The sequence below is a fragment of the Sander lucioperca genome, chromosome 1, assembly GCF_008315115.2.
Source record: "Sander lucioperca isolate FBNREF2018 chromosome 1, SLUC_FBN_1.2, whole genome shotgun sequence".
NCBI classification, from domain to species: Eukaryota; Metazoa; Chordata; class Actinopteri; order Perciformes; family Percidae; genus Sander; species Sander lucioperca.
The window spans coordinates 12,144,023-12,171,337 of NC_050173.1; the positions used below are offsets into that span (position 1 = coordinate 12,144,023).

Consider the following 27,315-nt stretch of genomic DNA (forward strand, 5'->3'; position numbering starts at 1 on the left):
CTGAAAAGCTGAAAAAGCTCCCCTCCCTGGTTTCCACGGAGATTACGTTTTATGGTTTCAAATTTGAAATTTTGTTACACAGTGCACAGTACATATGGGGTGAGTCATTACTGAAACACATTTTGTTACCGTAGAGCAAACAAATGTTTTTACTTTGAGTTAACTACTGTAATAGCAACATCATGGTGGTTGCATCCCTTGGTCTTTGTCTTCCACACTCACTTTCTCTGGGTTCGAGAGATGCACAAAGATTGGAACAGAGGGAGCTCTGTTCCAATCTTTGTGCATCTCTCGAACCCATCTGTGGGTGAAACAATTTCTTATATAGCTGTGATGAGTTAGAGCATTTTGGCTTTGCAGCTGACTGTCATTTTCTAAAACTGGCTCAACCACAGCATTTTGTCATTTCTCTCTCTTTATTTATTTGCCTCAAGTCCACATTAAAATATGCATGGCTCTGAGTTTGTGTTAAAGCTGTCAAGTCTGTAGGATCAAACTAATCAAAGTGAATCCTTATGAGAAACATCCAGGATAAACAAGTGATTAGAAGGCCAAGCTTGTGATTGTCTAAGAGAGCGAGAGAGAGGGAGAGGGAGAAGGAGAGAGAGAGAGAGGGAGAGAGAGAAGGAGGGAGAGAGAGAGATAGGAGAGATGGCGAGAGAGAGAGAACGAGAGAGAGAGAGAGAGAGAGGAGAGATGGCGAGAGAGAGGAGCAGAGAGAACGAGAGAGAGAGAGACCAACCCACAGTAAGCCAGCAGAGTTTATTCTTCCAGGACTGCTTCAATACCTAATCCCACCCTGTTTGTCAACCCCTCCGGCTCCACATATATCATCTTCAACTCAGATTGCAAGAGCTAGAGTTAACAGTGTTGCAGAACTTGGAGTAGAAGTGTTGCCTGGAGATGTTAACAACAGCGCGATAAGTAAAGTATTTGAAGAAGCTGCCCCCCAAAAAAACATCCCTCACGACTATCTCTTCTTGTTGTTGCCCCAGTAGATTTCGGTTTGTGTGTGGAGAGCAGTGTTCCATTTGGCTTTAACAAAACTGAAAAAAATAATGATCGCTTGAATTTTTGATTGAAGTCCTGACCGGTGATTTATCTTTTTTTCAGCTGCACATAGCCACTATATAATGGAGAGCACTCAGCTAATTACATTTTTTTTTCGACGAACCTCAAAACGTGATATTTATCTTATTATATATAAATATATATATTTATCTACAAAACTTTCAAAATATCACTGCACAGGATTTTGGGGATCTCTGAGATTTTCAGATGTCAGCGCTTGTGTGCTCTGAGCTGCACAGTGCATTAAGAACTCGTGCTGTTTCGTTATAGATTTTTTTCTTACCGCAGTGAAGAAGCAACGTATCAACTGCACCCACCCTGTTACGAGAGTAGCATATGTTAGAGCGAGAATGGCAGGGTGCCTTAAGTGAGTGACGTCAGTGCCTGTGTGGTCTCGCAAAGACAGCGAGCGCTGAGAGTGGCGTATGAGTACAGCTGTGATGAAAAACAAGAGGAAAAAGAGACAGCAAAGATGATGTAAAGTGAGTTAAAAGTGAACAATAAAACAACAAGCTTGAGCTTCTCAAGACACATTGGCTTCATCTGTTGTCAAAACTGCCGGTAAAGTGAAGGGCCTTGCCCCCGAAAAAGCATCGGCTTAAACCTTAACGTACCACCTACAGTATGCTGCAGCAGAGTGTTTCCATTTCAGCTCAACGTGAGTCATTACTGCGTTTTGCTGTCATTTTCACCTGCGCTGCTTTCTTTTTTCTCCGTTGATCTATTTCACAAACAGTTCAGAAAACTCCATTGTCAATAAAGTAAAAAAATGTAATTAAAAATTTGACAATGCCGAGGGCAGATGCTTCGCAGCACAGTGGTCAAGCAGCTGAGCAGACAGAGAGGGCGTCCCGGCAGTCCGCTTGTTGCTCTCTCTACCAATCAGGGGCATCGGACTGGGGGGGGGGAAAGGGGACTGAGTACCCAGTGCAAAATATGCAAAATATGCTAGAATGAATAGCTGTGGATGCGGGGAGGGGCCCATAGAAAATGCCTTTCTACAGGGCCCAGAATTTTGTGCTACGCCCCTGCTACCAGTATAAGCTGCTCTGTTTTAGGCTACAGAAACGTGCATGCAGGCTGAAATTCAACCATGGTGTTTTGTCGGGATTAAGCTACCAGCAGAAGGAAACTGCTAGCTGCTAGGCTAAAGTGCAAAAGTAAAACACTGCTGCGGTAACCTTAATGTGTCTATTTCAGCTGAGAACAGAGAAATGTTTTTGCCTTCTCTAACATGTATTATACTGAATGTTTCCTGTAGAAATGATTCATAATAGTCAGACACACAAGAAGAAAAAGAAATCCCCCATGTACTTCCTGGACTGTCCATCCTCTTGTGCAAAGCTAAAGTGATGAGCAACTTAAGTTTTTTCCCCTCCATAATCTCTTGAATGTATAGAAGACAGTTCATGAGGAAAACTAAACAATGATTATTGTTTTCATTATATTTCATATCACATGACATCGGTTCTCATGTAACTTTCACCAGCAAGAAAATGAAATTAAAAAAAATAATTAAAAATGCTTTGATGACGGTGATGATGTCATCACCGCGGTAGTGTCACGTCACCGCCGGTATTGCGGTGATGCGGTTATCGTCACAGCCCTATTCAGAATATGGTGGCGGGGGTCTATTTTGTTTAAATGACGAGGAGCTCAAATATTTACTAATAATGAACCATTATGTGCAATTATCTAATGGGCCAGAGACTGCAATTTTGGCTTCCAAAAGTTATGTAGAAACTTCATGAAAACTAAGAATCTCACAACTAATATAAAAGAGGTTTAAGATCTTTGGGGAAATTTTGATATTTTATTCTGTGTTATGTATAGCCTGAATCAAGTGAAAAGAGATATCCAGTCTTGCATTTGAGAAACATCTCTGAGTGATATGGAGTATTTTGTTCTTGCTGTTTTCTAATTCTCCCTTTGTCTCAGCCATGACAATCTGACTCCAAATGCAGAAGATTAATGAGACAATGAGAACAATTTTGGATGCAACACCAATTAGATCATTATATGTGCAGACTACTGCTTGTCTTGTAATGTAATTACATGTAATTTGGAATCAATACTCAACACTTAACACTTCTAAACATTTACAGTAGGGGTGGGCGACATGGCAAAAATATCATATTAAGCAGGATCACAATCCATGATCTTATTACAATTCTTTTTCATGCTGGTTTTTAAGACTATTTTGCAAGTTACTAAACAGTACAACCAACAACTTATTTCCCTGTTTAAAAATATCCCTACATGGTCACAAAACCGTGGACCAAAAACAGACCATTTAGGCCAAAGTATCTAATCAAAGAGGTTTTAAACAAGTGTGCAATTCTATAAGCTCCCCTGTGTGGTCTTGTTGGAAGTATGTTGTTTTAAGTCGCACTGCACAGCTTTCAGTCGTGAATGAAATTAATGGTCAGACTCAAATAAGGTTGTTGTAGCAAAACACTGGACATTTTGAATTTTGTGTTGAATATTGGCATAGCAGTCGGAGAACAGTGGTGGAATGGCCATGTTGGAAAAGATATTTTTGGCTGGATGGATCAACTAAACTGTTTCCAACTATTCCCATTTTTCATGGGAATCATATCTATTTTTTTTAATTTATTTTTATTAATTTCTGTGGGTCATCATAATTTGGTTCCAGGAACCACATCAAACAAAGGCGAAACAACAAATAAACAAAAAAATAAACAAAAATAAATAAAATCAAGACAGATTTCATAATTTCATCTAAATCATAGTTTCGTCAAAATTTCATCTCTATTTTTATATACTATGCTTCCCTCAATACTTATTGATTATATCAACCCACCCCTACCAACCCACCCTACCATCCACCCACCTCTCCTACCCCTGTCCCCATTAACCCGCACATTGCTGGTCCTCATTCACCACAGATCTCTCTCTCTCACACACACACACACACACACACACACACACAAGTAAAATAAAAAAATAAATAATAAAGGGTTCTAAAGACATGCTCTAGAGGCATTAGGCATTATAAATTTGGCTCCATTGACTATCAAATTGTTTCTTTTTATTTTTATCCTCTGACATTGATCTTTCAATACACAGGTAATAAAAATTCATTAGGGCCTTCCAATTCTCTATTGAAGGTGCTTCCTTATTTTTAGTATACTTAGATAACCAAATCTCTATACTCTCCCAAGTCTTCTTAATTCCTTTGCAGTGCCAAAAGGCATGCATAAGGGAGTCACCATATAGGTTACATTTTAAACATATATTTGATAATGTGTTATCAAACTTGTTTATTTTATCTCTAGTGTAATATATTCTTGTCATTATCTTAAACTGTATTAGACGCAGATTTTCATTAGTAGTTAATTTGTATGTTAGTGACAAGCTTTCTTTCCATTTTTTTTTTAACATCAACCCCTAGGTCTTCCGTCCATTTATTGTATATACTTTGTAATACTTCATCACTGCTTTCCATGCCTATCAGTAAATTATACATAGAGCCGATCAGCGTCCTTTTTTTGTTGCTATAGCTTAAAATGTTTGACATTTCAGGGCTAATGTTCTTTTCCAAGTCAAAATTGCAGGTAATCCAGTTTTTCAGTTGCATATACCTAAATAATTCTCCATCTTTTAGGTCATATTTGCTTTTTAATTCACTAAATGTTGTAACAATGTCATGGTTTGTGACATCTGACAACTGCTTGATTCCACCTTTTATCCATGTTTCCCAGTAAAGCTGCGTGCTCTGTATATTTATTGATGGATTGCTCCAAATATGTATATGCCTGGGAATCCCTATTTCCTGATGAAGAATTTTTTTTATTTTATTCCAGGCCTTTAATGTACTATTAATAACAAAGTTCGTTGATTTGATGTTGCCCCAAAAAGTGCTAACAGTAAACTGTTGCACTGTAATTGATTGTTTTCTATGTCTATCTACGGATCTTCGTTTGTTTTATTTATTATGTGATCAATATAAAATGACTGAGCTGCTACGTGATAAAACTCTAAGTTAGGGAGATTTAGACCCCCTTCTACTCTTGAGTGATACAAAAGTTTCCTTTTCAATCTAGATGCTTTATTTGACCAAATGAACGTAGAAATGATTGAGTTTACCTCTTTGAAAAAGGTTTTAGGAGGCATTATAGGAATAGTTTGAAATTGAAATAAGAATTTTGGTAGCCACATCATCTTAAAGAGGTTTATTCTTCCTATTAAATTAATCTTCAAGTCTTGCCACTGCCTAACATCCTTCTTAAAGTCTTTCACAAGTGGAAGAAAGTTATCTTTATACAACTGGGTCTTATCATGGCTAATATAGATTCCAATGTATTTTATATTTTTTTTCTGTATCTGAAATTGTGTAAGATTCTCCAAGTCCTTTTTACAAGAGTCTATTGCCAACAGCTCCGTTTTTGCAATGTTCATTTTATAACCTGAGATCCCTGAAAAGGTTGTAATTATTTTCATAACATGTGGAACTGAGGTGACTGCATTACTTAAGTAAAGTAATAAATCATCCGCGAATAGGCTCAATTTAAACTGTTTTTTACCAATCTCGATACCTCCTATCTCTTTTGTCTCTCTGCTAATACAAATAATGATGGTGAAAGAGGGCATCCTTGGGCAGTTCCTCTAGTTAATGAGAAAGGTTTTGATAGAATTCTGTTTGTATATACATATGCTTTAGGAGACTTGTACAGGGTTCTAATCATATTCATAAAATTTAATGGAAAATTGTATACCTCCAAAACTTTAAACAAGTAGGACCATTCTAGTCTATCAAAAGCCTTTTCCGCATCAACTGCCATTAATGTTAAATCTATTTTATGTTTCTTTGCATATTGTGTGAGGGAGATACAAGTTCTAGTATTAGTTCTTAAATCCCTATGTTGTATAAAACCAGCTTGGTCGTAATGTATTAAGCTTGATAGAGTTTGTACCAGTCTATTATTCAAAATTTTGGTTATGATCTTCCTGTCAGTTTATTAAGCTTATAGGCCTATAATCAGAAGGTACTTCGCAGGTCTTACCAGGTTTTGGTATAACCGATATAGTCGCTTGATACATTGTTTCAGGAAGACTATTGTTTTTTTGCACCGAGTTAACCACTTCTGTGAATAAAGAATCAATTTTAGCCCAGAATGTGGTATAAAATTCTATAGGAAAACCGTCCATTCCTGGAGCTTTTTTAGGGGAAAAGTTTTTTTATAGCAGATTGTATTTCTATGTTGGTTATATCCTTACTAAGATCTTCAATTTGCTCAAGAGAAAGACTTTTTAGGTTAATTGATTTTAAGAAAGGGAGAGGGTCCTGGTCTCTTATTTCTGAAGTATATAATCCTCACAAAATTATCTCAATTCATTATTTATTGCCTAATTATTTGTGTGGACTTTGTTTGAGTTTACATCTCTTAAAACTATAGGTTTCCTTTTCAAAACTTTCTTTATTAAAGAGGTCAGGTGCTTGCCTGATCTATTGGCAGCTTTATTTTGTTAGAATTATACTTAAAGTCCTCTGCTTTCTTAAATAACAGACTGTCCAATTTTAATTTAGCTTCCTGTAGTTTTTTATAATTGCTGCTATTTGTTTGGGCCTTATGTGCTCTCTGGAGTAATTTTATATCTTCTCTCACTTTATCTAATTCCTTATCAAATTCCGCTTTCTTTTTTGACGCATATCCGATTATAACTCCTCTTAGGTATGCCTTAAAAGTATCCCAAACTATGTCAATACCCGGTCTGTCCTGGGGACCAACGCTTTTCACATTGGTTTCTATAAATAGATCTATATGGCTATTGACATCTTCCAGAAAGTCAGTATCCATTAGATATTTCCTATTCATTCTCCAGATCCTGTGAGACGTTATGTTTTCTTTAGGTGACAACATGCATGTCACTATAGCATGATCAGATATTACAACATCATTGATTTTACTCGTTACAACTCTAATTCACTCCCTGAAATAAACAAATAATCAATTCGACTATAGCTATTCTGCGCATGTGAAAAATATGTATAATCTGTTATATTAGGATGTAAGGTCCTCCATACATCCTGAAGGTCATTAGTAAATAAGAAATTGAGGAGTTTATTTGGTGGATTTACCTTTCTGGTTGTTGAGCTGTCCTTTGAACTAAAAATATTATTCAAATATCCCCCAAATACAATGACTCCTGTTGGTGCACTGTCTAAGACTGTATCTTGCTTAGAAAAGACATACCAGATATAGGAGGTTTATAGACATTTATAAGAGTAAAAATCTCTCCAAACAATTCACACCTAATTACCTGCCATATTTATCTGGATGTTGTGAAATTAGTTTGAAAGATAACCTTTTATTTATTAAAATGCCCACCCCTCTGCTCCTAGATGTAAGTGTTGCTTCAAAGGCTTCTCCTCCCCATTGTCTCTTAAGGTACTCTATCTGTCCTGTTTTAAAATGAAGCTCCTGAAGAAAGACAATGTCAGAGGATAATTTCCCTAAATGGTATAGGACCTTATGCTTTTTTGTGCCTTCCTGTAACCCGTTTACATTCCAGGTCGCAATTTGTATTGTATTCGGAAGGTTTTGCGCAATACTTTTATAAGCCATAGAGTAATAAGCTAATCTACCTTATAATGCTCCTCCAGCTACTGTCAACAGAACCCAACATAAATTGATAAGACAAAACTAAAAAAGACACACATTCAAACATCCATTCATGCTCAAACACACAGACATTTATCACTCTGCCCCCCCCCCCCATCCCCTTACAACCCTTAAACCTATTCCCTCCTAAGGATCCCTCCTTAAAGAGCATACTTTGCTAAGGTTTAATTACCCCCTCCTTTGCGTCGGGCCATGATCTATACATTCTATAACAAATTTAACGTACATAATCATTTTAATAAATCAACAAAGCTTTTTTTCCTGGAACCTTGATTGAACAGAAATACATTCAACACACACTGTCCCAAATCACAAGGTGTACATCTGTGTGGATTTAACTTTCCTGGTACCTTACTTATGCAATAGCACATTGGTTTTATGCAAAGATACATTCCCCCCTCCCATCCCTAACCCACCTGCTCCCCCTCAGCCCTAAACCATCTCCCCCTCCCTCCCCGACCTCCCACTCGCTCAGTAAGCATGTTTCCCACCCACATATACACACACACACACACACACACACACACACACACACACACGACCAAGCCGTCTCCCACTTCACCCCTCCCCAACACAAAGCACCACCACTCCTCTTACACACACACACACGTCTCTACATGGATATGAGAGAGAGAGAGAGAGAGAGAGAGAGAGAGAGAGAGAGAGAGAGAGAGAAGAATTCCTATTCAAATGAGAAGACTGAGGAAAGAAAGCCGAGAGGAGAGAAAATAAATAAAACTTCGTATCGCAAATTTAAACAGCTCTCCCTTATTATAACTTAAATCAGACATCAGATCCGTCCTTTGGGTACCATATATCTCTACGTTAGTTTGGCAGGCAGCAACACCGCCAACAACAGCAACAAAACATCTGTAACCCTAGTTGTCATTTTGTTATCCATTTGTCGAGGACGGAAACGTCTCAGTTAAGTGGAAGGGGGAAAAAAAGAGAAAAAGCCTCGAGATACAATATATTTAGCAATGAAAGGAAGTTAGTTTTTTGTTCTCCAGTCGTTGAATTTCCCAAATTGAGATGGAGAGAAGGGTCAAAAAGAAAAAGAAAAAGAAGAAAGTTCAGTTCGAATCCTTGTCTTCACTCACTCAGCTGCCTCAGGACCTAGTTGGTTAGTCGGCCCTCTCTCACAGTTTATCGATGGATATCTTTTGCACATCTCGCGTTTTGCTTCACATACAGTGGGGAATCTTAGTTCTTCATCTCCAATCACAACCTACAAAACTGCTGGATGTCTCATCCTAGTTGTGATGTTTAGCTCGTGCAATTTCTCCCTCAGAGGCCAGAATGCATCCCGTTTCTTCCTTAATTGTACAGAAATGTCAGATATGATTCTGTACTTACTGGTCTTTGGCTCCGTCTCCTCGGTTCGATTTGCCTGGTTTGCTTTGCTTGCATTAAAGACTTTCAAGATTTGTAACTTTGTTTGAAAGTGCTGGACCCGGAATATTATGCCTCGTGGATTTCGTGGTCTTTGCTGGCGTGGGCCTAGTCGATGCGCCTTCTCAATATCCGTCTCCTGTAGCGTTAAACCCCATTCAACCTGTATTAGGTTCACCAGAAAAGGAACAATACCCTTGTCGCTTTCTTCTGACTCCGGCACATTCAAAAGTTTTAGATTTTTCTCTCGCTGTCGGTTCTCCAACGTGTCAATGTATTCCAATGCTTGATCAAGGTTTTTTTTTGTAGCTCGTCAATGCGTCCTTTCTGTGCACTTAATTGAGTGGCGTGGACATGCATTTCTCCATTAAGCATCTCAAGTTTGTTATCAATTGAGTCCACTCTCTTCGATAGAGACGACACCAGAGAGTTTGTCTCCGTTTGTAATGCCAGGAGCTTATCAAGTTTACTGTCCAAATCGTCAAATCTAGCTGCGTTTGTCGGCGGCATTTTTCCAGTTTGGGATCTTGTATTCATGCACACCGGTCCCGCTCTGTCTTATCCCCCGTTGTTTAGTTGGTAGGGATTAAACGATGCACTGTGCTATTTAATATGTGGCTTTACTTTCGCACGTTTTTGTACATAAGGTCAAGTTTTTAGATCAAATAAGCCCTACGCGACCAGGAGCCCTTAACCTCTCCGACCTCTCACATCGCGCATGCTCTACTACTCGGCCCTAAATACAGGGTCTCTAATGCTCTTTTTTTTCATTCTGTGGCGTTGTAGTTCTTTCTTTCGTTAGTCCATATATAATTTTGCTGTATTACGACTACAAATGAGACTAACATGCAACTTATATTGCAGCCAATCAGCTTTCATGTTATTGGCACAAGTCTCCTTCGGAATCTACCACAGACATAAAACTGATTTTATTCTTCAGCTATGGGGAAGTGCAAGTTAAGCGATACTTACTTACTAAAAACTGAATTTAGGGCTTAGTTGATGTTGTGATAAATGTCCTAAATTTCATTCATAATGGTCTTGAAAAGGTCTTAAATATGAAATGTGGAGTTCCCCAAAGCTCCGTTCTGGTGCCTCTTCTGTTTAACATCTACATGCTTCCACTGGCTCAGATTATGGAAAACAACAAAATAAGTTATCATAGTTATGCGGACGACACACAAATTTACATAACCTTAACGCCTGGGGACTATAGTCCAATACAAAAACTGACATTAAACAAATTAACAACTGGATGTGCCAGAATGTCATGGACATTAAGACAATAACAAAGTCAGCCTATTACCACCTTAAGAATATATCAAGGGTTAAAGGACTTATGTCTCAGCAGGATTTGGAAAAACTTGTCCATGCTTTTATCTTCAGTAGACTCTACTGTTGTGTGTCCTTACAGGTCTACCTAAAAAATCATCGTCTGGGACAGGTTGGCTTTCTGTCCCCAGAGTCAGAACAAAACAGGGGGAAGCAGTGTTCAGTTTTTATGCTCCCAGAGAACTGCAGGTCCACCGCAACTCTCAGTTCTTTTAAATCAAGGCTGAAGACCTTTCTTTTTGATGTTGTCTTTCTTTAATTTCTTATACTGCACTGTGAATTTTATTCTCGTATATTATCTGTTTTGTTTCTATGTAAAGCACTTTGAATTGCCCTGTTGCTGAAATGTGCTATATAAATAAAATTGCCTTTCCTTGCCTTGCCTTAAATAGCCTTAAATTTGACTTGGTGAAACCTGCAGAAACCCTGCAAATTAAAAGGGGTAGGGTAAGAAATCCAAGGTGCTATCTACTGCATGCTATTATTGGTGTGTCTTGAGCGAAGGCGTGTAATGGACTAGCAAATAGTGTGATTTAATAATTGGCAGAGAAAACAACTTTGGAGGCGTGTATGAGCCAAAGAACTGCAACTGTTGGAATTTGCACTGTTGCGCGATACTAACGATCTCTCTGTAAAGGCAGATCATGGAGACATTTTAATTGTTCACAATCTAATATAGTCATATCACACACCCCTAATTTAAAACTGTAATATTTTGAGAAATTTGAAAGAATATTGTTGCAAGAATAACTCAACTGTACAGCTTCAATGCTAGTCGTGTACGTCTGTGCTATTCCCATTTGTTTTACCAGCTATGGGTATTAATAATGTCTGAGGTATGAATCTCCGACAGATCAGAATAAAAATTATGTTTGAAATTCAGCTTTGATTCACGGTGTATCAATCATTATGAAATTATCCATATTGTTTTTGTATCAGATTGTGGACAATGTATCTTGATACAAGTTGAAACATCTGAGAGCGATAGATACTCTACACTTGCCTACAGAACCTACCACACATTTTACTTACCTACTCAGTAATCCTATCACTAGACACGATACAGAGCACCGCTCTCTAGGGAGGACCCCACTCCAGCTCCCTTCATTCCTTCTGCTGCCCTTATAAAAAGCCTGCAAGACTTTCACAAGTTCAAAGGAACCAGAAAGAAAAACCGAAGCGACCTCTGACCCTGTCGATACTCCAAAGTCTTGGAGGCATGTGTCACTCTGAATAGTATGCCGTGTTTGTACGACCCTCTGTCAAGGTGTGGGATCACAAAATTCCCTCGGGGACATGTAGCCTTTTCCAAAAGGCAGATAGACAGAGCAAGAGCAAAGAAAAAAGGACAGGCAGCAGGGAAGTGGCAGAGCAATACATTCTGGGCTTCCAATATCCAATACATTAATCAGTTTAAACACAAACTCAAGAGGAGAAAAGTGATAGAAAATCATCAGTGTAGAAAGTACAAGGATTCAAATTACTTGCTGCAGGCAACTGGTGATTGCTTTGTGGTGGCAGGGCCCTATAGCAGGTACTATCTAAACAGTGAACTCTCCCCCCTAGGCCGCAAATGACTAATAACCTATTAATGAGTAGATGAGGAAAGTATGTGCTTTCAACTGGTGAGCAGGCCAACTGAACAAACAGAGAGAGAGGGAGCTGAAGGACAAGGTACACTGAGACAGAATTTACTTTCAATTTAATGCAGTCTTCCGGATATTTAAATATATAAAAGAAAGGAGTTTCAGCACAAAGAGGAGGAACATGTCAAGCCCCGGGAAAGCAAGAGTATGACAGAAAAGGAGAGAGCGCGAACAGAGAGAGAAAGGTTAAACAACACAAGGAGGGAAAAGAGACCAAGACAGAGAGGCAGATAAAACACGAAGAAAAGCACAGATAAGTACAGAAATGGAAAAGAGACATACCTGTCTTGGGTGACCTTTAGCAAGAACTGATTCACGAGTACAGTCAAGATAAGGCTAATACACTGAGCAGAACATCTTTATTCCAACCTTTTCTCCTGTTGATATTTCAGCAAACAATAGCCAATAACAAACAACCAAAGCACACGACCGGTCAACCTGAACTGTGTAAAGGATCAGAATCAGCTGACACGATGCACTGCATCATGTCTGAGTATAACTCCAAACCAGCCTCAGCTAAATCCACCTCTTTATTTATAGCCCAAACACTGACCCTGCCTCCTTCACATGCTAAATCTCTGAATAATAAAAACAACTCTTGCTGACTGTTTGGGCTGGCACAGCATGAAGAATCCCATACTTATACCTTCACACTCTCAGATATTTAAATGAATTTAAATTCATCAACAACACTTCCCCCGGGGGGTTCTGTGGGAATATGTCGGATTGTTTAGTCAAAATTACAATACAGCTGGGGCAATTTATCTTTTGAAAAGCCTGTTAATTTGCTCAGGAGGAAATGGTGTTTTCATTTGCATGTTGAATGAGGAGAAGCTGGAGAACCCTTTTCCAACCTGTTCCGCCACTCTTTCCATGGCTAATGAGGCAGGGAGCAGGGAATTACTGATTCCACCGGGAGCCCTTAGCATGACAAACACACCATGACTTTACAGTTGGCTCAGGGCAGGTTTGTTCAATGTATGTGTGTGAGTATCAGTATACAGTATGTGCGCGCACATGTGAGTCTATATGTGCATATTCATGAATCTGTGTGTGCACAAATGTCTGTGTTTTTCCAGCGGCTAAGGTTAAAAGCCTGCAATTACATTCAAAATAATTAGATTAGTTTGGATTAGGTCAAACACAGCCAATTACACAACAAGACGAGAGAGAAAATGACCAATAAAAAAGCCCTTCTGTTTAGTGTGCTGATTTGCAAGCAAGGTAAAGACGCTGGCCTAATCCTGTATGCTTCTGATTTCCTAAGAAGTCCAGTAAGAGATGTTGGTTGGGCATCAACAACTAGTGTTAATTTACAATTTTTCCTGGCTGATAATGGGCCTTTGGGGGGACAGGAAATCCCCCAGGAAATATTGAGCGTCAAACACTTCATTTCCTGCATTCTAATGCATTTTTATGCAATTTATGGTGAAAACATCTTTATTTATGTGAAGTGAAATACAGGTGACAATTCAAAATACTGTATAATGTAATGTAATAAGGGGGCTTTTACTACTAGTGTATTCGGATAAGGGACCTGGGCCAGGTCCAAGTACACTTGACCCCATGTCCAGTTCGTTTGATTAGTGTGAACATGATCTGTGCCCAAGTCCACTTCAAAACGTGTTCTTAGTACGTTCATGTGTATTTCTGTACGGTTTGCATCAGGTGTAAAAACCAACTGTACCAAAACACAGAAATGGACTGCTATTTACCACGACTATGAGACATTTTTAACCGGTTATGAAACTGTCTCAAAATGTAATACTGATGGCGCAATATCAGACGGCACTGTAGCCCACTGAGGACAAAGCCAGACCCTAACCCTAAACGCTTTGCTGCCACCTTTGGGCGGCTGAGAGCTCCATGCCCGACCGCCGCAGCTCATCCTCCCGCCAGGAGCAGAGCTTCACCTCGCTGAATCCCTTTTCTTTCTCCAATGCAGTTTTTCAATTATTAAATCCTTGCCTGGTGAACACTATCTCTGTCATTTGATGCGCCAAATTAGAAACTGGGGAAACAGAAACATCAAACTACTGTAGCTTTGTAGATGGAGTACTCCATCCACAGTCTCCCACCGAACCTGCTCGGGGTTATGCGCGTGCAGTCTGGCCAAAAGTTCCGCTTAACGCCGCCTTCACACTGGCAGTTGAAATCACCCCCAGGAAAAGTCATTCATTTCCTATGGAGATTCGCAGACTGCATGCGAATGGGTCCGAACTGGGTCCGAACGAGTGCGGTGCGAAAAAAATCGTGTCAGTTGGTCATCCGGATGCGTTCAAAAAATTGAACTCTTGCGAAAGGCTACGTACGGTTCCTATCCGACAATTCCAGCGTTGCTATGGTACTGATAAACAAACCTGCTAATGCTAATTAGTTAGCTAGCATCAGACATCGAACTATTGACATTATACCGCTATATCACATTTAACCGACGTGACATGTCAACGTCCTGGGCAACTTTTCTCCACGCAGCAGCCTCTCTATTTATATCTGTGTGAGAGAGGCCGTAGAGAATCGTACATTCAGACACTTATCAGTCGTTCTAGTCTCTCTGCCATTTTTGTGAGTCGCTTCCGAAGCTTTTCAGCGGTGTAGTACGACGTCCACTGGGGGCGTATTGCGTATTACAGAGCTGATTTCAACTGCCAGTGTGAAGGCGGCGTTAAACCTACAGATTAGAAAAGTGTCACTGCTCTCTCGTTGTCTCCATGTTTTGTTTATTAGTAAAACATTTTATTTATGTGGCATTTTTATGATTGGTTGAACCGATGAGGACAAAATAAAATAGGCAACTTGCTGATTTTATATGGTGCTCTCAAACAGGCAAACAAAGCAGACTAAAATATATTACATGAATTGATGTATCTTGAAAATATGTCCTCTTGGAAATATGCTTCACATAATCAGTAAAATAAATCTCTTATTTTCTCTGACTGTTGCCACACAACACTAGCAGTGATAGTTGGTTTGCCTTGGCATTTGGGAAAAGCAAAACAAAATGGAGGCATGCCTTGTGACACTTTAGGTTTTGCTGGATAATAGGCTTGAACAATTCAGGGTGCTCTGTGCGGACGGAATCCTACGTCAATGCATCTTTTTGTAAACAATTAATTAAGAGGATTACACACCTTGTTATTTCCCCAAAGGTCTAAAGAGTTTTACAGTCCTATCGAAAAGGTGCAGAAAATAGTCAAATTTACAGTAAAGAAAATCTACTTTTTTTCCATCTGACAACAGCGTATGTAGGCCTGTCCAGAGAGATTCTCAGTATTCTTTTATCACAAGTTGTACTATAGTGGAGGAGAGCGGGGATGGATAAGGGGGGAGAAAAGATAATGGCAATGAAAAAAGAGTAACTCCAGAGAATATACTAAAACTGTCCATAAACACCAACACCAGTGAATAGGCAAACACATGTACAATTAGGGAGTGACAGTTCAGAGTTTTGGTAAACTGGCAGTCAAGTACTGTAAAGTAGTTTGTGATTTTCAAACGCTTTGAGGTTTAATCTTTTGGTTGCTAACAAGGTATTTTTGTTAGTTTAAAGCTATAGTGCGTAGTTTCTGTCTCTCCCATGAGGAATTCTAATCATGGCGACAAAACTGTCGGCGCGTCCAGCTCGATGGTGTTTTAAGCCCCCAAAGTCGACTTCAAGGCAGCGCTGCGACGTCGACTTCAAGGCACCTAACCTTAACCCCCAGGCTTAATATTGGGAGAGATTGTTTTATATTGCAACGCCGGGGCATTTATTTTCATAATTTTAATAGCTGGCTTTCTTATAAACAGCTTTTATATAACCAAACTTGTTTTTTTAAGGAGGTTTTAAAGTGTTTTACTCACAGCAGTGGTCCCCTTGTGCCCGTGGCCCTTGCAGCGCCCATCCCGGGTGTTGCGTTTTAACCCAAACCTAACCCTAACCCTAAACACTGCGTGTCTTCCAGGCAGTGCTGCCTGGAAGGCACTAGGATTACGCAACGGCGTTGGGGGCTTAAAACACCAAACACCACGCGTCCACATGATACAAGCCTTATGTGATTGCGCACGCTCCCCCACCCCTCCTCCATGCAGTTGCTAATACCCAATGAGGACACAGAGGATTAAAAAAAATGACGGACTCTTCAGAAGAGGTAAATATCTTGATTCGAGCTTCGGCACGGGAAAGTCACCGGACGACACAATCTTCTGAACATAGCCATACTGAGAAATACAGAGAGAGTTGTGTGGAGCTGATAGTCTTAATTAGCTTTGTATCAACTCATTTGGTAATGGCTTGAATGTAACAGACGTTTATTAATATCAAAAAGTTACGCACTAAAGCTTTAAGAAAACATAAAAAAGATGATCTTCTGAACGATTGGGGTGCAACACTGGAGCAAAAAGGCACTAAAAGTAAAAATACTGCCTTTAAAGTTGCCATTTACACACATGCTGACAAATGTGATAAACACACACTGCACGCGCTAATACTTCTTGGGAGTTCATCATCACTGGAGTGAGAGGAAAAGCAATGAGGCTTTTTGGCAGATTTCCTGCTCACCCAGGGTTGACAAATTGCCAAGGCTCTCTGTCACAGCTCCACTTTGAGGCTGCTAACTGTTTCATCTGCCGTGATTTAGATCTCAGGCATAAAAGTAGCCCGGCGGAATGCATATTCCTTACACCTTAATTTGCATCAAACAACATGGAGCAATTACAGTCACTTTGAATGGTAATTTGTATGAGACAAAGCTCAATGAATCAATAACTTTGTTGCTGTGTGGAATCACCTCAGATACAAATTTTCCTCAGACAGGCAATTTTGAAGGCGCGTACATGAAAACAATCTTCATGAATAGCACAAGGGCGTAATTAAGGTGTTATATCCAGTCAAAAAAATTCCCTCCAGACTGTCAAAGATGCAGTTTGAAAGGTGTTAAGTACGACAATATATCTGTACTGTAGCTCCAAAATGACTTGGAAGGTTACGATAAACACAAACAAACCTTCTCTGGGAAACACTGTATCCATTGCAAGTGGTGCAATAATATTTCATCTTCAGCAGCCAGTAAATCTCTTCTAAAGGCTGAGCAACATGTGGTTTTTAGGGGTTGTATTGTGAGAAAAGATCATCATTTTGTGTAAGCAAGATAGTGGTATGAATAAAAAAATACACATTCTGTAAAGGTGATACCAAACCATACACATGAGCCCTTTACTGTAAACAGAAAAAATATAGTACCATAAATGAACAGACTTTGCTTTCAGTTTTCAGGTGTTTTTTTTTTTAAGTTGAACATCACTGAATTAGCTTGTGGTTCCACTTTCCAGAAAACTTTGAAATAAATACCAATAGCTGTTGAGTTGGTCCAGAGCTAAGATTCGTCTTGTGGCCAGCCCTTTCTTCGTCATTGAAATAATGTTATTTCACAAAAACATCTGCTAAAATTAACATTTACTCGGCAAAAGCAAAGCAGGAAAAGGATCTGAGAGTGTTATCTGTGCTGTTTCACTCAATAAAGCCAGGTAATTGATTACAAAGGGGCACTCTTGGTTGCCACTGTCTTGTTAACATTTCTTTTCATTTGTGATATTATGTTGTCACCCATGTTGTTTTCATTTGCGATATTGTATTTTTCTGATGAGTAGACAAACGACCTAAATAAACAAGCTTAATGACATAGATGCTGGGCAGTTGACTAGCAGTGTCATGGCAACGTTGGCTGTGGACTGGAGTCTGGTGTGGCAAATCAAAAGCTTATCATACACACATTTTCTAATCTGTAAAGCTAGAGATTAATCCCTGGTTTTTGCCAACTGCAGATTAATTTTTGATTAAACAAGTTGATATAAGTAACATTTCCAATGTACAACCGTATAGTAAATACTGTACATGGTAAGACTATAACTGTGTTGCCTACAAACTGTGGTCTATGCGTTTTAGAAACCAAGAAGCTGTCCTAGATTAGTTATACCCTGCATGATTAATTTCAGTGTATTACTCGGACATACAATAACTAAGAATTTCCAACTGTTGTATGCCTCAGCACAATTTCACACATAAGTCAGTCCCTGCAGGATTTCGCGGCCTTTTTTAGAGATTGTTGCGGCCTAAAATGCCTGATTTCACTGGAGCTTTTGTAAAAAATTGCGATAAAAGTTGCAATGTCTTTTGTATGTTTGTTGCAATGAAGTTGCAGTGAAAGTTGCAAAAAAAAGTTTTTGTTTTTGTATAGTTCTTTAAAAATAAAAAGGAAACTTGTTTTGGGGAGAATAAAATTACTCTGGGCTGAGATTAACTAGTAACCTTACCAAAAAGGCTCAGGATGCTGCAAATGTTGGTATAATATGGAAATGGCTGGTGGATTTAAGACAAAAAATAATAATTTATTGAATGAATCAAATTTGAACATATGTGTCAGTGGCTTGTTGATCTTTACATTGTTAGTTAATTTCCTATCCTGGCCTGGGACACACATTCATACGGTTTGATAAAGTATTTATTGGACTTTAACTTATCATTGCACTTACAATAACGAGCATAGCTGTCCTCAATTTAGGTCATCTTGTCGTCTCATCTCCGGTTTTTCCTGCATCTACCATGTGTGTGTGTGTGTGTGTGTGTGTGTGTGTGTGTGTGTGTGTGTGTGTGTGTGGACTGCTGGGATTGGTTGAAGTCGTGGGAAACTTCAGGTTATTGGTCAAATTTGCGGAAAAGTTGCAGTGATTGGTAAAAATTGCAAGTTGCACCAAATTCACGGTGATTGGTTGAATTTACATGAATTGGCGCGATCGCAACATCGCGAAATCCTGGAGGAACTGATAAGTGACTGACAGATGTGTATACTGTAAATGTTGTCATGCATTGTCAGATTTGTGGTTGTGAAGTGTCTATCCCTGCTGCTTCCTCTAAAAGTCTACCAATGGCTTCTTTTTACTGCTTGTATGCCCAATGATGTATTTTTAAATGAGTTTGGAGAATGAGAGAACATTAGCAGAGCAGCAGAGTAAACTGTGTTCTCCGAGAAAGAGGCTGACTCACCTGAGGGTGAAAATTGGCACTAAAGAAAGCGTGGACAGAGCCAGAAAAGTAGAGACGGTTTCTCTCTGCCGGATGGGTTTGGAGGGTGCCATCACCACAAAGTTATTGTCTAGCTTCAGCTCCGACAGTGGTTGAAACAGCCTGACGCTCCCGATGCGCTGCATAGGTGTATGCCCTGCGAAATAGCCCATCGGCCTCTGCTGGTCTGGGCGAACAGATCCGCCTTTTCTTGAATCCTCTGAGCTGCAGTCTCCGCTGACCGTGGTTTGAACCATGTAGTAGAGCTCCACAGGAGTGCCCTGGGCCTGCTCAGAGACCCTCTGCCTACCCGGCCTCACAGTGGGCAGGCTGAACCAGCTGGCGAGGGGCTCCAGCTCGGCAACACATATCCCCAGCTCACCTTTTAGCCTGCATGTCCCGCGCACCTCTTGAGTCTCATGAAAGGCGAACATCCTGACGCAGGGCAGCTTGTGGATAGCGCTGTAATCACCCCAGTCCCTCCCTGCAATGTAGAACAACACTTGAACCTTTGGCCAACTGGGGTGAATGCTTTCGCTGATAATATAGGTGTGAACCTTCCAGTTGAATGTAAAGAGAGGTGGCGATGATGTTGATGTTGGCACTGATGTTGAAGAGAAAGAGGGCGTGTTAAATGGCCCTGGCAGCGTCTGCAGCAGCTCCATAGGGACAGGCTGCTGGACAGACAGCGGCCCGTAACTAGCATTGACAAAGGGCATCTGCCGGGCCTGGTGGATGAAGAAGGACTCAGTGCGAGCCTGCAGGCTGGAGTTCCTCATTAAGTCCTGGTTTGCCTCCTGTAGGAAGAACGCTGACTCAGCATTGAGGATCCGGTAGCTGACAGGCAGATAGATTGGCGTGGGGCCGTACCTCTGCAGGCCATCCAGGATCCCCTTGCTATCCACCACTGAGACAAATAGAGAAAATGACAAAGAAGAGATGTTATCTACCCGTTAACCTTTGTGTCAAAACACCTGGAGTAATCCACTAACTGTTTGGTCATGCATCATGGTACTTCTGGCTATATGATGAAGATTCATTGTCTAAACCCAACAAAACCTGAGCCAGGCGTGAAATCAAAGAGCAGAATGAGAAAAATTTGAAGAAAATAACTACCTGGAGGCCGGCACTTCACATTTAACATAATATTTGCATGCATTGCCTGCAACCTGAGGCAATCATATCTACAGTCGGTTCTAGCAGTGAATGTTAAATGGTTTGTTAGAGACATTTCCATATGATATCACCTTCATGATACGCTGCTCTTATTTAAGAGAATTGGTTAGACTCAAATCAAAACACTTGCGTCTTTCTGAGTCACTTGCTTATCAGTCTTGTCCACGTTCCCTCCAGCTCTCGTTCCTTTTAATAATGACGATCTGCTTTTCTTTCTCCCTCAATTTCTCCTTCCTTTCAGTTTTTTTTGTCCCTCTTATGACTTGATCTGTCTCCTTCCTGCATCCCTTCCACTGTCAATCCAATCTCCTCTTATGTTTCAATACTGTCAAGGATGAAAAGTTGGCATCAAATGCCTGGTCAGAATCTTGAGCTGTGTTTCAATTCCGTACTCCATGAAATAATTCCAGTCAGGTTTTTACAGTCATATATTACACTGGAAAAGTGACAGAATTACAAACAATTTGAGTGTGCTGTTGATATTTGCACTTTTGGAAAAGGAAAGGTAGGAGCTACTCCCAGCTGTGCAACATCAAAACAAATTGTGGATGATGGTGAGACAGCTTGTGGAAGATATGGAAAACAATCTTGCTTTCTCTTTGTGAAATTTAATTGGCAGTGGCATTTTTAATGCTGCAGTGTGATTGATGCCCACTGTGTGTCCATAATGCATAATTTCCTGTTAGTACAAAATGTTATTGCTGCAAAAACATTATACTAAGACAATTGGTGCATAGCATACACTGTATGGAATTGGGAAATAGTATTTTTTCTTTCTTATCCTTTAAACAAATATTTCCTGATCTATTTTACATACTTCTACTTGTTCATACTTCTGTTTGTATTAAGACAACATTAAATTGACATTGATGCACTGAAAAATTTGGCATCTTTTGTCTAATGAAAACAAAAAGATGTTTTCAGAAAAACCTGTTTATATTCCAATTCCGAATTGCAAAGACAACTGTGCCCCCCAACACTGCCTGTCATGTTGCCTTGGAATGATTGAAGAAGCTGTGGGCTACAAATTGAGCCCTGTTTTTTGTAGCCTGTCTTTGTTTACATTTTGACAAATTGGCACCATTAAAAGTATGACGAATGAGCTATTAGCAGTTGTTGTTTGCAATGTACTGACAACTATCATTACTTTGATACTGATGAAAATAAAATAAAAGGTTGAGTTATATATAGTTTTCTATGATTTTTTTTGCGATGGACAGTAAATGATAGTGATATCCTTGGAATGTGTAAGTCGCACTGAATCTAAAAAATATGTGTATCATGTCTGTGTGTTCCCTCTTAACTGAGTTCGGGTTCAAAGGGTTTTTAAAGTAGCTGTATTGCCCCTGTGAGCTGTTTGCAACTGCTGCTGCTCCAAGTGCTGACTGTGTAGGTGAGCAAGCCAAATCAGAGGTCCAAACTACAATAACCATCTTCCCGTAGTTTTTAGAACACCAGCATGCACCTCTGCCTTTCACCTCTCACACTATCTTTGCCTCTCTTCTCTGCCTGCACGCCTAACCCTTCAACTTTGTGCTAAGGTATTGAAAACAATTATCTCTTTGGTATTGGTAACATAACTTATCATATTGGCACTGGTATATAAAACAATTCAAACGATAAGCAGCATTTGTTGTCTCTATCTTTCTGTCTTGCTCATAGCCACAGTCCACTCCTGTCTTAAACCAACCGGCTAACGCTAACCCATCCAACCTCACCTAATATGGCCCTAAAATCTGCTTCCATCCCTCCCTCTCTTCATCCTGCAAATCCTCCCCACCCCCTGTTTTTCTTCGTCATCAAGCTCCAGATATTTGCAATGATTGAGTAGCCCATGAGAGCCCATTGATTTTCTGTCCCGAAAGTTTCTGTGCTGTTGGAGATGTGGCGTGCCAGTGATTTGTGACGATCCATGGCAGCGAGCAATGACTGGCTGGCCAAATGGACAGAATGGGCATTCAGGCACAGGAGCTGCACTTCAGAAAGAACTCGGCTCTGACACAAAGGAGGAAGGAAATGAGGATGTAGTGAAGGTTTAGCCCACCTCCTCAAAACCCTGTTTTATCTTAATGTTGAGGATACAAATAAAAAAATCTGGTCCTTTTAAATAGGATTATTACATCTAAAGTTCTCCAATTTTAGGGAACATCAAAATATTATAAAGCTTTTTCATAAGTGTACTATACTGTACATTCAACAATATATATACATAAGGTGTACTGATGCAAATTACCTTCTATATATACAGTCATGTGAAAAAATTAGGACACCCATGCTAAAGTTGACTAAAAAGAGGAATAAAAAAAATCATCTTTTGGAAATTGATCTTAATGCCTTAATTAAAAAAATGAGGAAACATCCAACCTTTAAGGACACCAATTTGTTTGTGAATGAATAATGTATCGTAAATAAATAAATGTTCTTCCTTAAAATACAGGGGGCATAAGTAAGTACACCCCTATGTTAAATTCCCATAGAGGCAGGCAGATTTTCATTTTTAAAGGCCAGTTATTTCATGGATCCAGGATACTATGCATCCTGATAAAGTTCCCTTGGGCTTTGGAATTAAAATAGCCCCACATCATCACATACCCTTCACCATACCTAGATATTGGCATGGTTTTATTTCAGTTAGCCTAATAGCTGGTTTGATTTGCATTGAGAGATGATTTTATGGAAAGTACCCATCTAATAATCATAAGGAGAGTCATGAAAAGGGATTCTGTGCCATGCACCAGGCTATTTACAGTAATACTATGAAGAGCTCCCAGTGCTGTAACAGCATTTTCATTATCTACCTTTCATTTGTATGTCTTTTGCCGCTGTATCTGATTGTAACCCAGCGTAAAAGGGGCCTCGATGAATCGATCGGAGGGTTAATATCTGATCCTTCTTCATCTGTTTCAACTTTCAGGTCTAGGCATATGCAGCTAGGTCTATCTTGGTGTGATGGACAGGTCAGGATGTGGATTGAAACTTCACTGGCTGTAATAAAAAATGATCTCCATAGCATCCGTTTTTTAATAAGTCTATTATATTCCCAAATAAACACAAAAATGTTCAAAATACGTCTCTAACACAGCTGGGGAAATTAAGTTGGCTGCCGAAATGAAAGACAGCCACACAGCTGAACCTAATTACAGACCTCTATTCTATATAATGATATGCATTAATGTTGAATAGTCTGACACTGATATGGGTAATAAAGCCATGAAAATAATAAAAACGAATCATAAATATAAATTAGTTGCACTATTTTGTAAGCAGTTGTTTGTTTTCATGTTGCGCACCTTCTTCAAACTAGACTTCAGAGCTAAACTGCATTTTCGTACACCACTGCATCCCTGATGGGGAGGAATACAAAAAGATGAAAACACCCACTGAGGCAGTTCACAGTGAGTGTCTGCTGGTACACAGGTTTGACTGAGAGAATGATGTTTACCCTTAAAAATGACAAAAGAAGGAGCAATGTCAAGAGGGGAGCAGGTGCTTGGTTGCTGCTGGATCCTGCTTACAGCACAGTGAGAGCATTTGTTGGCCATATTTTTCTTTGGGGGACACAGATGAAACTAAATACCCCATTACAGCTGATAAAATGTTGTAATTTGTAACTTCAGATTTAGAATATGTCCCTTCCCATGACACCAATAGGACGTCGTGAATAGAGAAGCAAAGCTGGTGTGATTTGCAGCTTTGACTTGCCCTTGGATTTCATGTCTGCAGCTACTGTACTTGTAAATCATGTCTGCAGGACTGTTTCTGCAAATGAAAAAGTGGATGATTTGTGCAGATAACTTAACCCCTGCGGTAAATCCTATCTGTAAACTCTTGTGCAGGATTTCTTGGGCACTGCCGACCCCTCAGGACGCAGGCGGAGGAGTCTGATCACATATCACACATGCGGCCGAACCGCACTGGACAGATGTTAGGTTCTATATTTAATAACTTAATGTTATATTCATGTAATGTGGGGGCAGGAGGCCCACATGAGCATGGGCCTCCAAATTAAAATGCTTTTAGAGTATGTTCCATGGAATTCCTACAACATGCAGTAACCAACTTCTAAAATAAACTCTCAAAATTGTATTAAAGCATTCATGTCCCCAAGACAGCCATGTGTGGCTTTGAATCAAACCGTTTCTTATATTCACCTGTTCTCATCCCTGGCAACCTGAGAATAACTTCACCCAAGAAATATAATCCCTTCATCTTGCCTCCCTCCTCCTCTTCTCATCCTATCTTTATCCTCTACCATGTGTGAATCTTGCAACCTTGCCCCTGATCAAACATATTACGTTGGCTTGACTTCAGTAATACATTAATCAAACAGATTTTTTATATGAAATCCATAGGGAGAGAAGTGATCGAGGTAAGTGGTGGGAAGACGAACAGCAACAGGAGATGGAGTTGGAAAGTGGAGGTGGTGATGATGTTGGATTGTCTGCTTTTTGGGTTCAGAAAAAGATGATGTGCATGGCCCACATGCCTGCTTCATTTTAGGAGTCAGTTTAAAATTAGACTTGGTTTTCTTGTAGAACCATCACGAACACTGAATAACATCGCTCTCGCCTGCTTTAGAAACACCTGTAACTGTTTGGGGTGGCAGTAGCTCAGTCTGAAGGGAGTTGGGTTGGGAATCGGAGGGTCGCTGGTTCAAGTCTCCACACGGACCAAAGTATGGTGGACTGGTAGCTGGAGAGGTGCCAGTTCACCTCCTGAGTGCCAAAGTGCTCTTGAGCAAGGCACTGAACCCCCAACTGCTCGGGGCGCCTGTCCATCGACAGCTGCAGCCCCCTTACTCTGACATCTCTCCATTAGTGCATGTATAGGTACTGAGCATGTGTGTGTAATTCAGGCCTGTGTGTAATGTGTATAATAATAATAAAGTATAAATTATTATTATAATTATTACAAGAGTTTACTGCTTTCCAGCCTGCTGATGCAACTCTTACTGTCTCGTTTCTCACTGAAAAAAAACAATGTTGACTTGTCTCTGACAAGGCTGACATGTGAAATCTAAATCTGGTCCATCCGTCTTTCCATCCATTTTTTTTTTACAGTTCTGTTATGTTCCATGACAGGCTCAAAGGAAATGTCTGGCAAGGTTCTACATGTTTCTTATTGTCGAAAACTCTGAAAGACCAAACCCAGCGATGAATCTATCCTGCTAACAAGCGCACCCTGGTATAATTTATTCCTCTGAGCCACATAGCTCAAAAACACGTCACACACTTTTGTAATAGGTGAGATGTTACTTTCTTACCATGACCACGGGCACTGTATTTAGACTCAATCCCACATTAGTGCCCAAACTAGATGAATCCACAACTGAAAGTAGTACTCCACTATTTCTGTTTGAACATTTGCCACAAAGTTTAAGCAAACTTCCTAACCTTGTAGACATGACGTTAACATTTGTAGCTTTGAGTAAAATGTTTCGTCAAGAAATGCTAACTAATGACAGTGCCATCACCCTAAGCTGTACTTTGTGTGTAGTGCTAATTAGCATATGTTAGCATGATAACATGCCATACTATGATGGTTACCATATAAGCATTATACCTACTAAACATCAGCATGTTAATAATGTCTTAGTGGCCATTTTCCCAAGCTAGCAATGAGCATTTCAGAGATGAGCATTTAGCTCAAAGCACCGCTGTGCCTATTAGCCTCATATAGCGGCTAACATGGCTGTAGACTCTTGTTGCAAATTCAGACAATATATTTGTCACTCATTTTTGAAGATTTATGCTTTAGGAACCAACGGGCTTGGCTGTAAGTGTAGTGTTTTTTTCATTGGATTCATTCATAAACCTTAAGTATGAATTTAAGATAGATGTTTCCAAACTTTCATAATTTTTTTACAATGTAATGTTGACCGCAAAAAGTTCTGTCTTTTATGCATAAATTAATCCCTCAGTACCCTTTCTTATTAAAAAAAATCTTTTTTAGCTTTAAACCAAAACTCTGATGTGAGTCATCTTTTCAACATCTTTTCAATCGCCTAAGGCTTACAAAAGAACGCAAATGGACCTAAGCAGCTATTTTCAGGCATTACAAAATAAAATAGAGGGTCAGGAAATTGCCCCAGTACACTTTAAACTACAACATGCCATTTTCATGTTTGTTGCTGTTATTTATTCTTTTCTACTTCCACTTTTGTATCCGTAAGCGCCAAAGCTTTTTACTTTACTGAATGTGTGTTTTAAAGAGAGAAGCACACCTTGTTTTGTGTCTTCTAATACTGGCATATAAAAAGCTTTTGAAATCCCACATTTCTTAAGTCCAAAAGGTAAAACATCAAGATGTGATCTTTACCTGGCATTTTTCTTTTGTTAAACATTTGCTCTATGTGGGAGCTTGCTCTGTAGAGGAACTGCTTAGTGCACTTTGAAGTCACCATCAGTGGAACTACTGTCGGTCAGTTTGAGAAGCAACTTTTTCATTTTAAGCCACAGAACAATGGAATGAAAAGGGTATTTTGGGCTCTTGGAGGGCTGGATATAAATGTCAGCTGCTGTTCAGATGGAGAAAAAAAATGGCCATTGGCAAAGTCAAGAAGTTTAAACCTCTTATCAGAGACAGTTTCTAATAAAGTCTTGTGTGCGCACAAAAGGGAGAACAGGCTGAATGACTCCAAAACCTCTGAGCAGCACGACAATTACCTAAGCTATTGAAAACCCCTAAAACTATTTTAATTGCTGCACTGACTGAGGACTGGTTTTAACAAATTTAATCAAGCATTATAGTATTATAAAACTCTACCACTCAAAAAGACATTAATATATATATATATATATATATATATATATATATAATGTTTTCTGTACAAAACAAATACCAAATTTAGCAAAAAAGAAGAATGTCCAATATGCATATATTCATAATTCTTAGGCCCATCCATTTACAATCTCAAAAGCACACTCTGGGCTCTCTTAAATTCAGTACAGGCTACTAGATATTAAACCGTCTTTAGTGGCTGGCAATATAATCCCTTGGTTAGTGAACTGTC

At 39.6% G+C, this 27,315-nt stretch overlaps 1 protein-coding gene across 2 annotated transcripts in view; it reads right to left on the reverse strand.

The window, feature by feature from the left end:
* si:dkey-112m2.1 (transmembrane protein 132C) overlaps positions 1–27,315 on the reverse strand; it is a 175,839-nt gene that overhangs the window by 103,869 nt on the left and 44,655 nt on the right. For both annotated transcript variants that reach the window (XM_031278033.2, XM_031278032.2), the window contains exon 3: positions 19,110–20,034. In XM_031278033.2, coding sequence (XP_031133893.1) covers positions 19,110–20,034 — 925 coding nt within the window. The remainder of the gene's footprint in view (positions 1–19,109; positions 20,035–27,315) is intronic.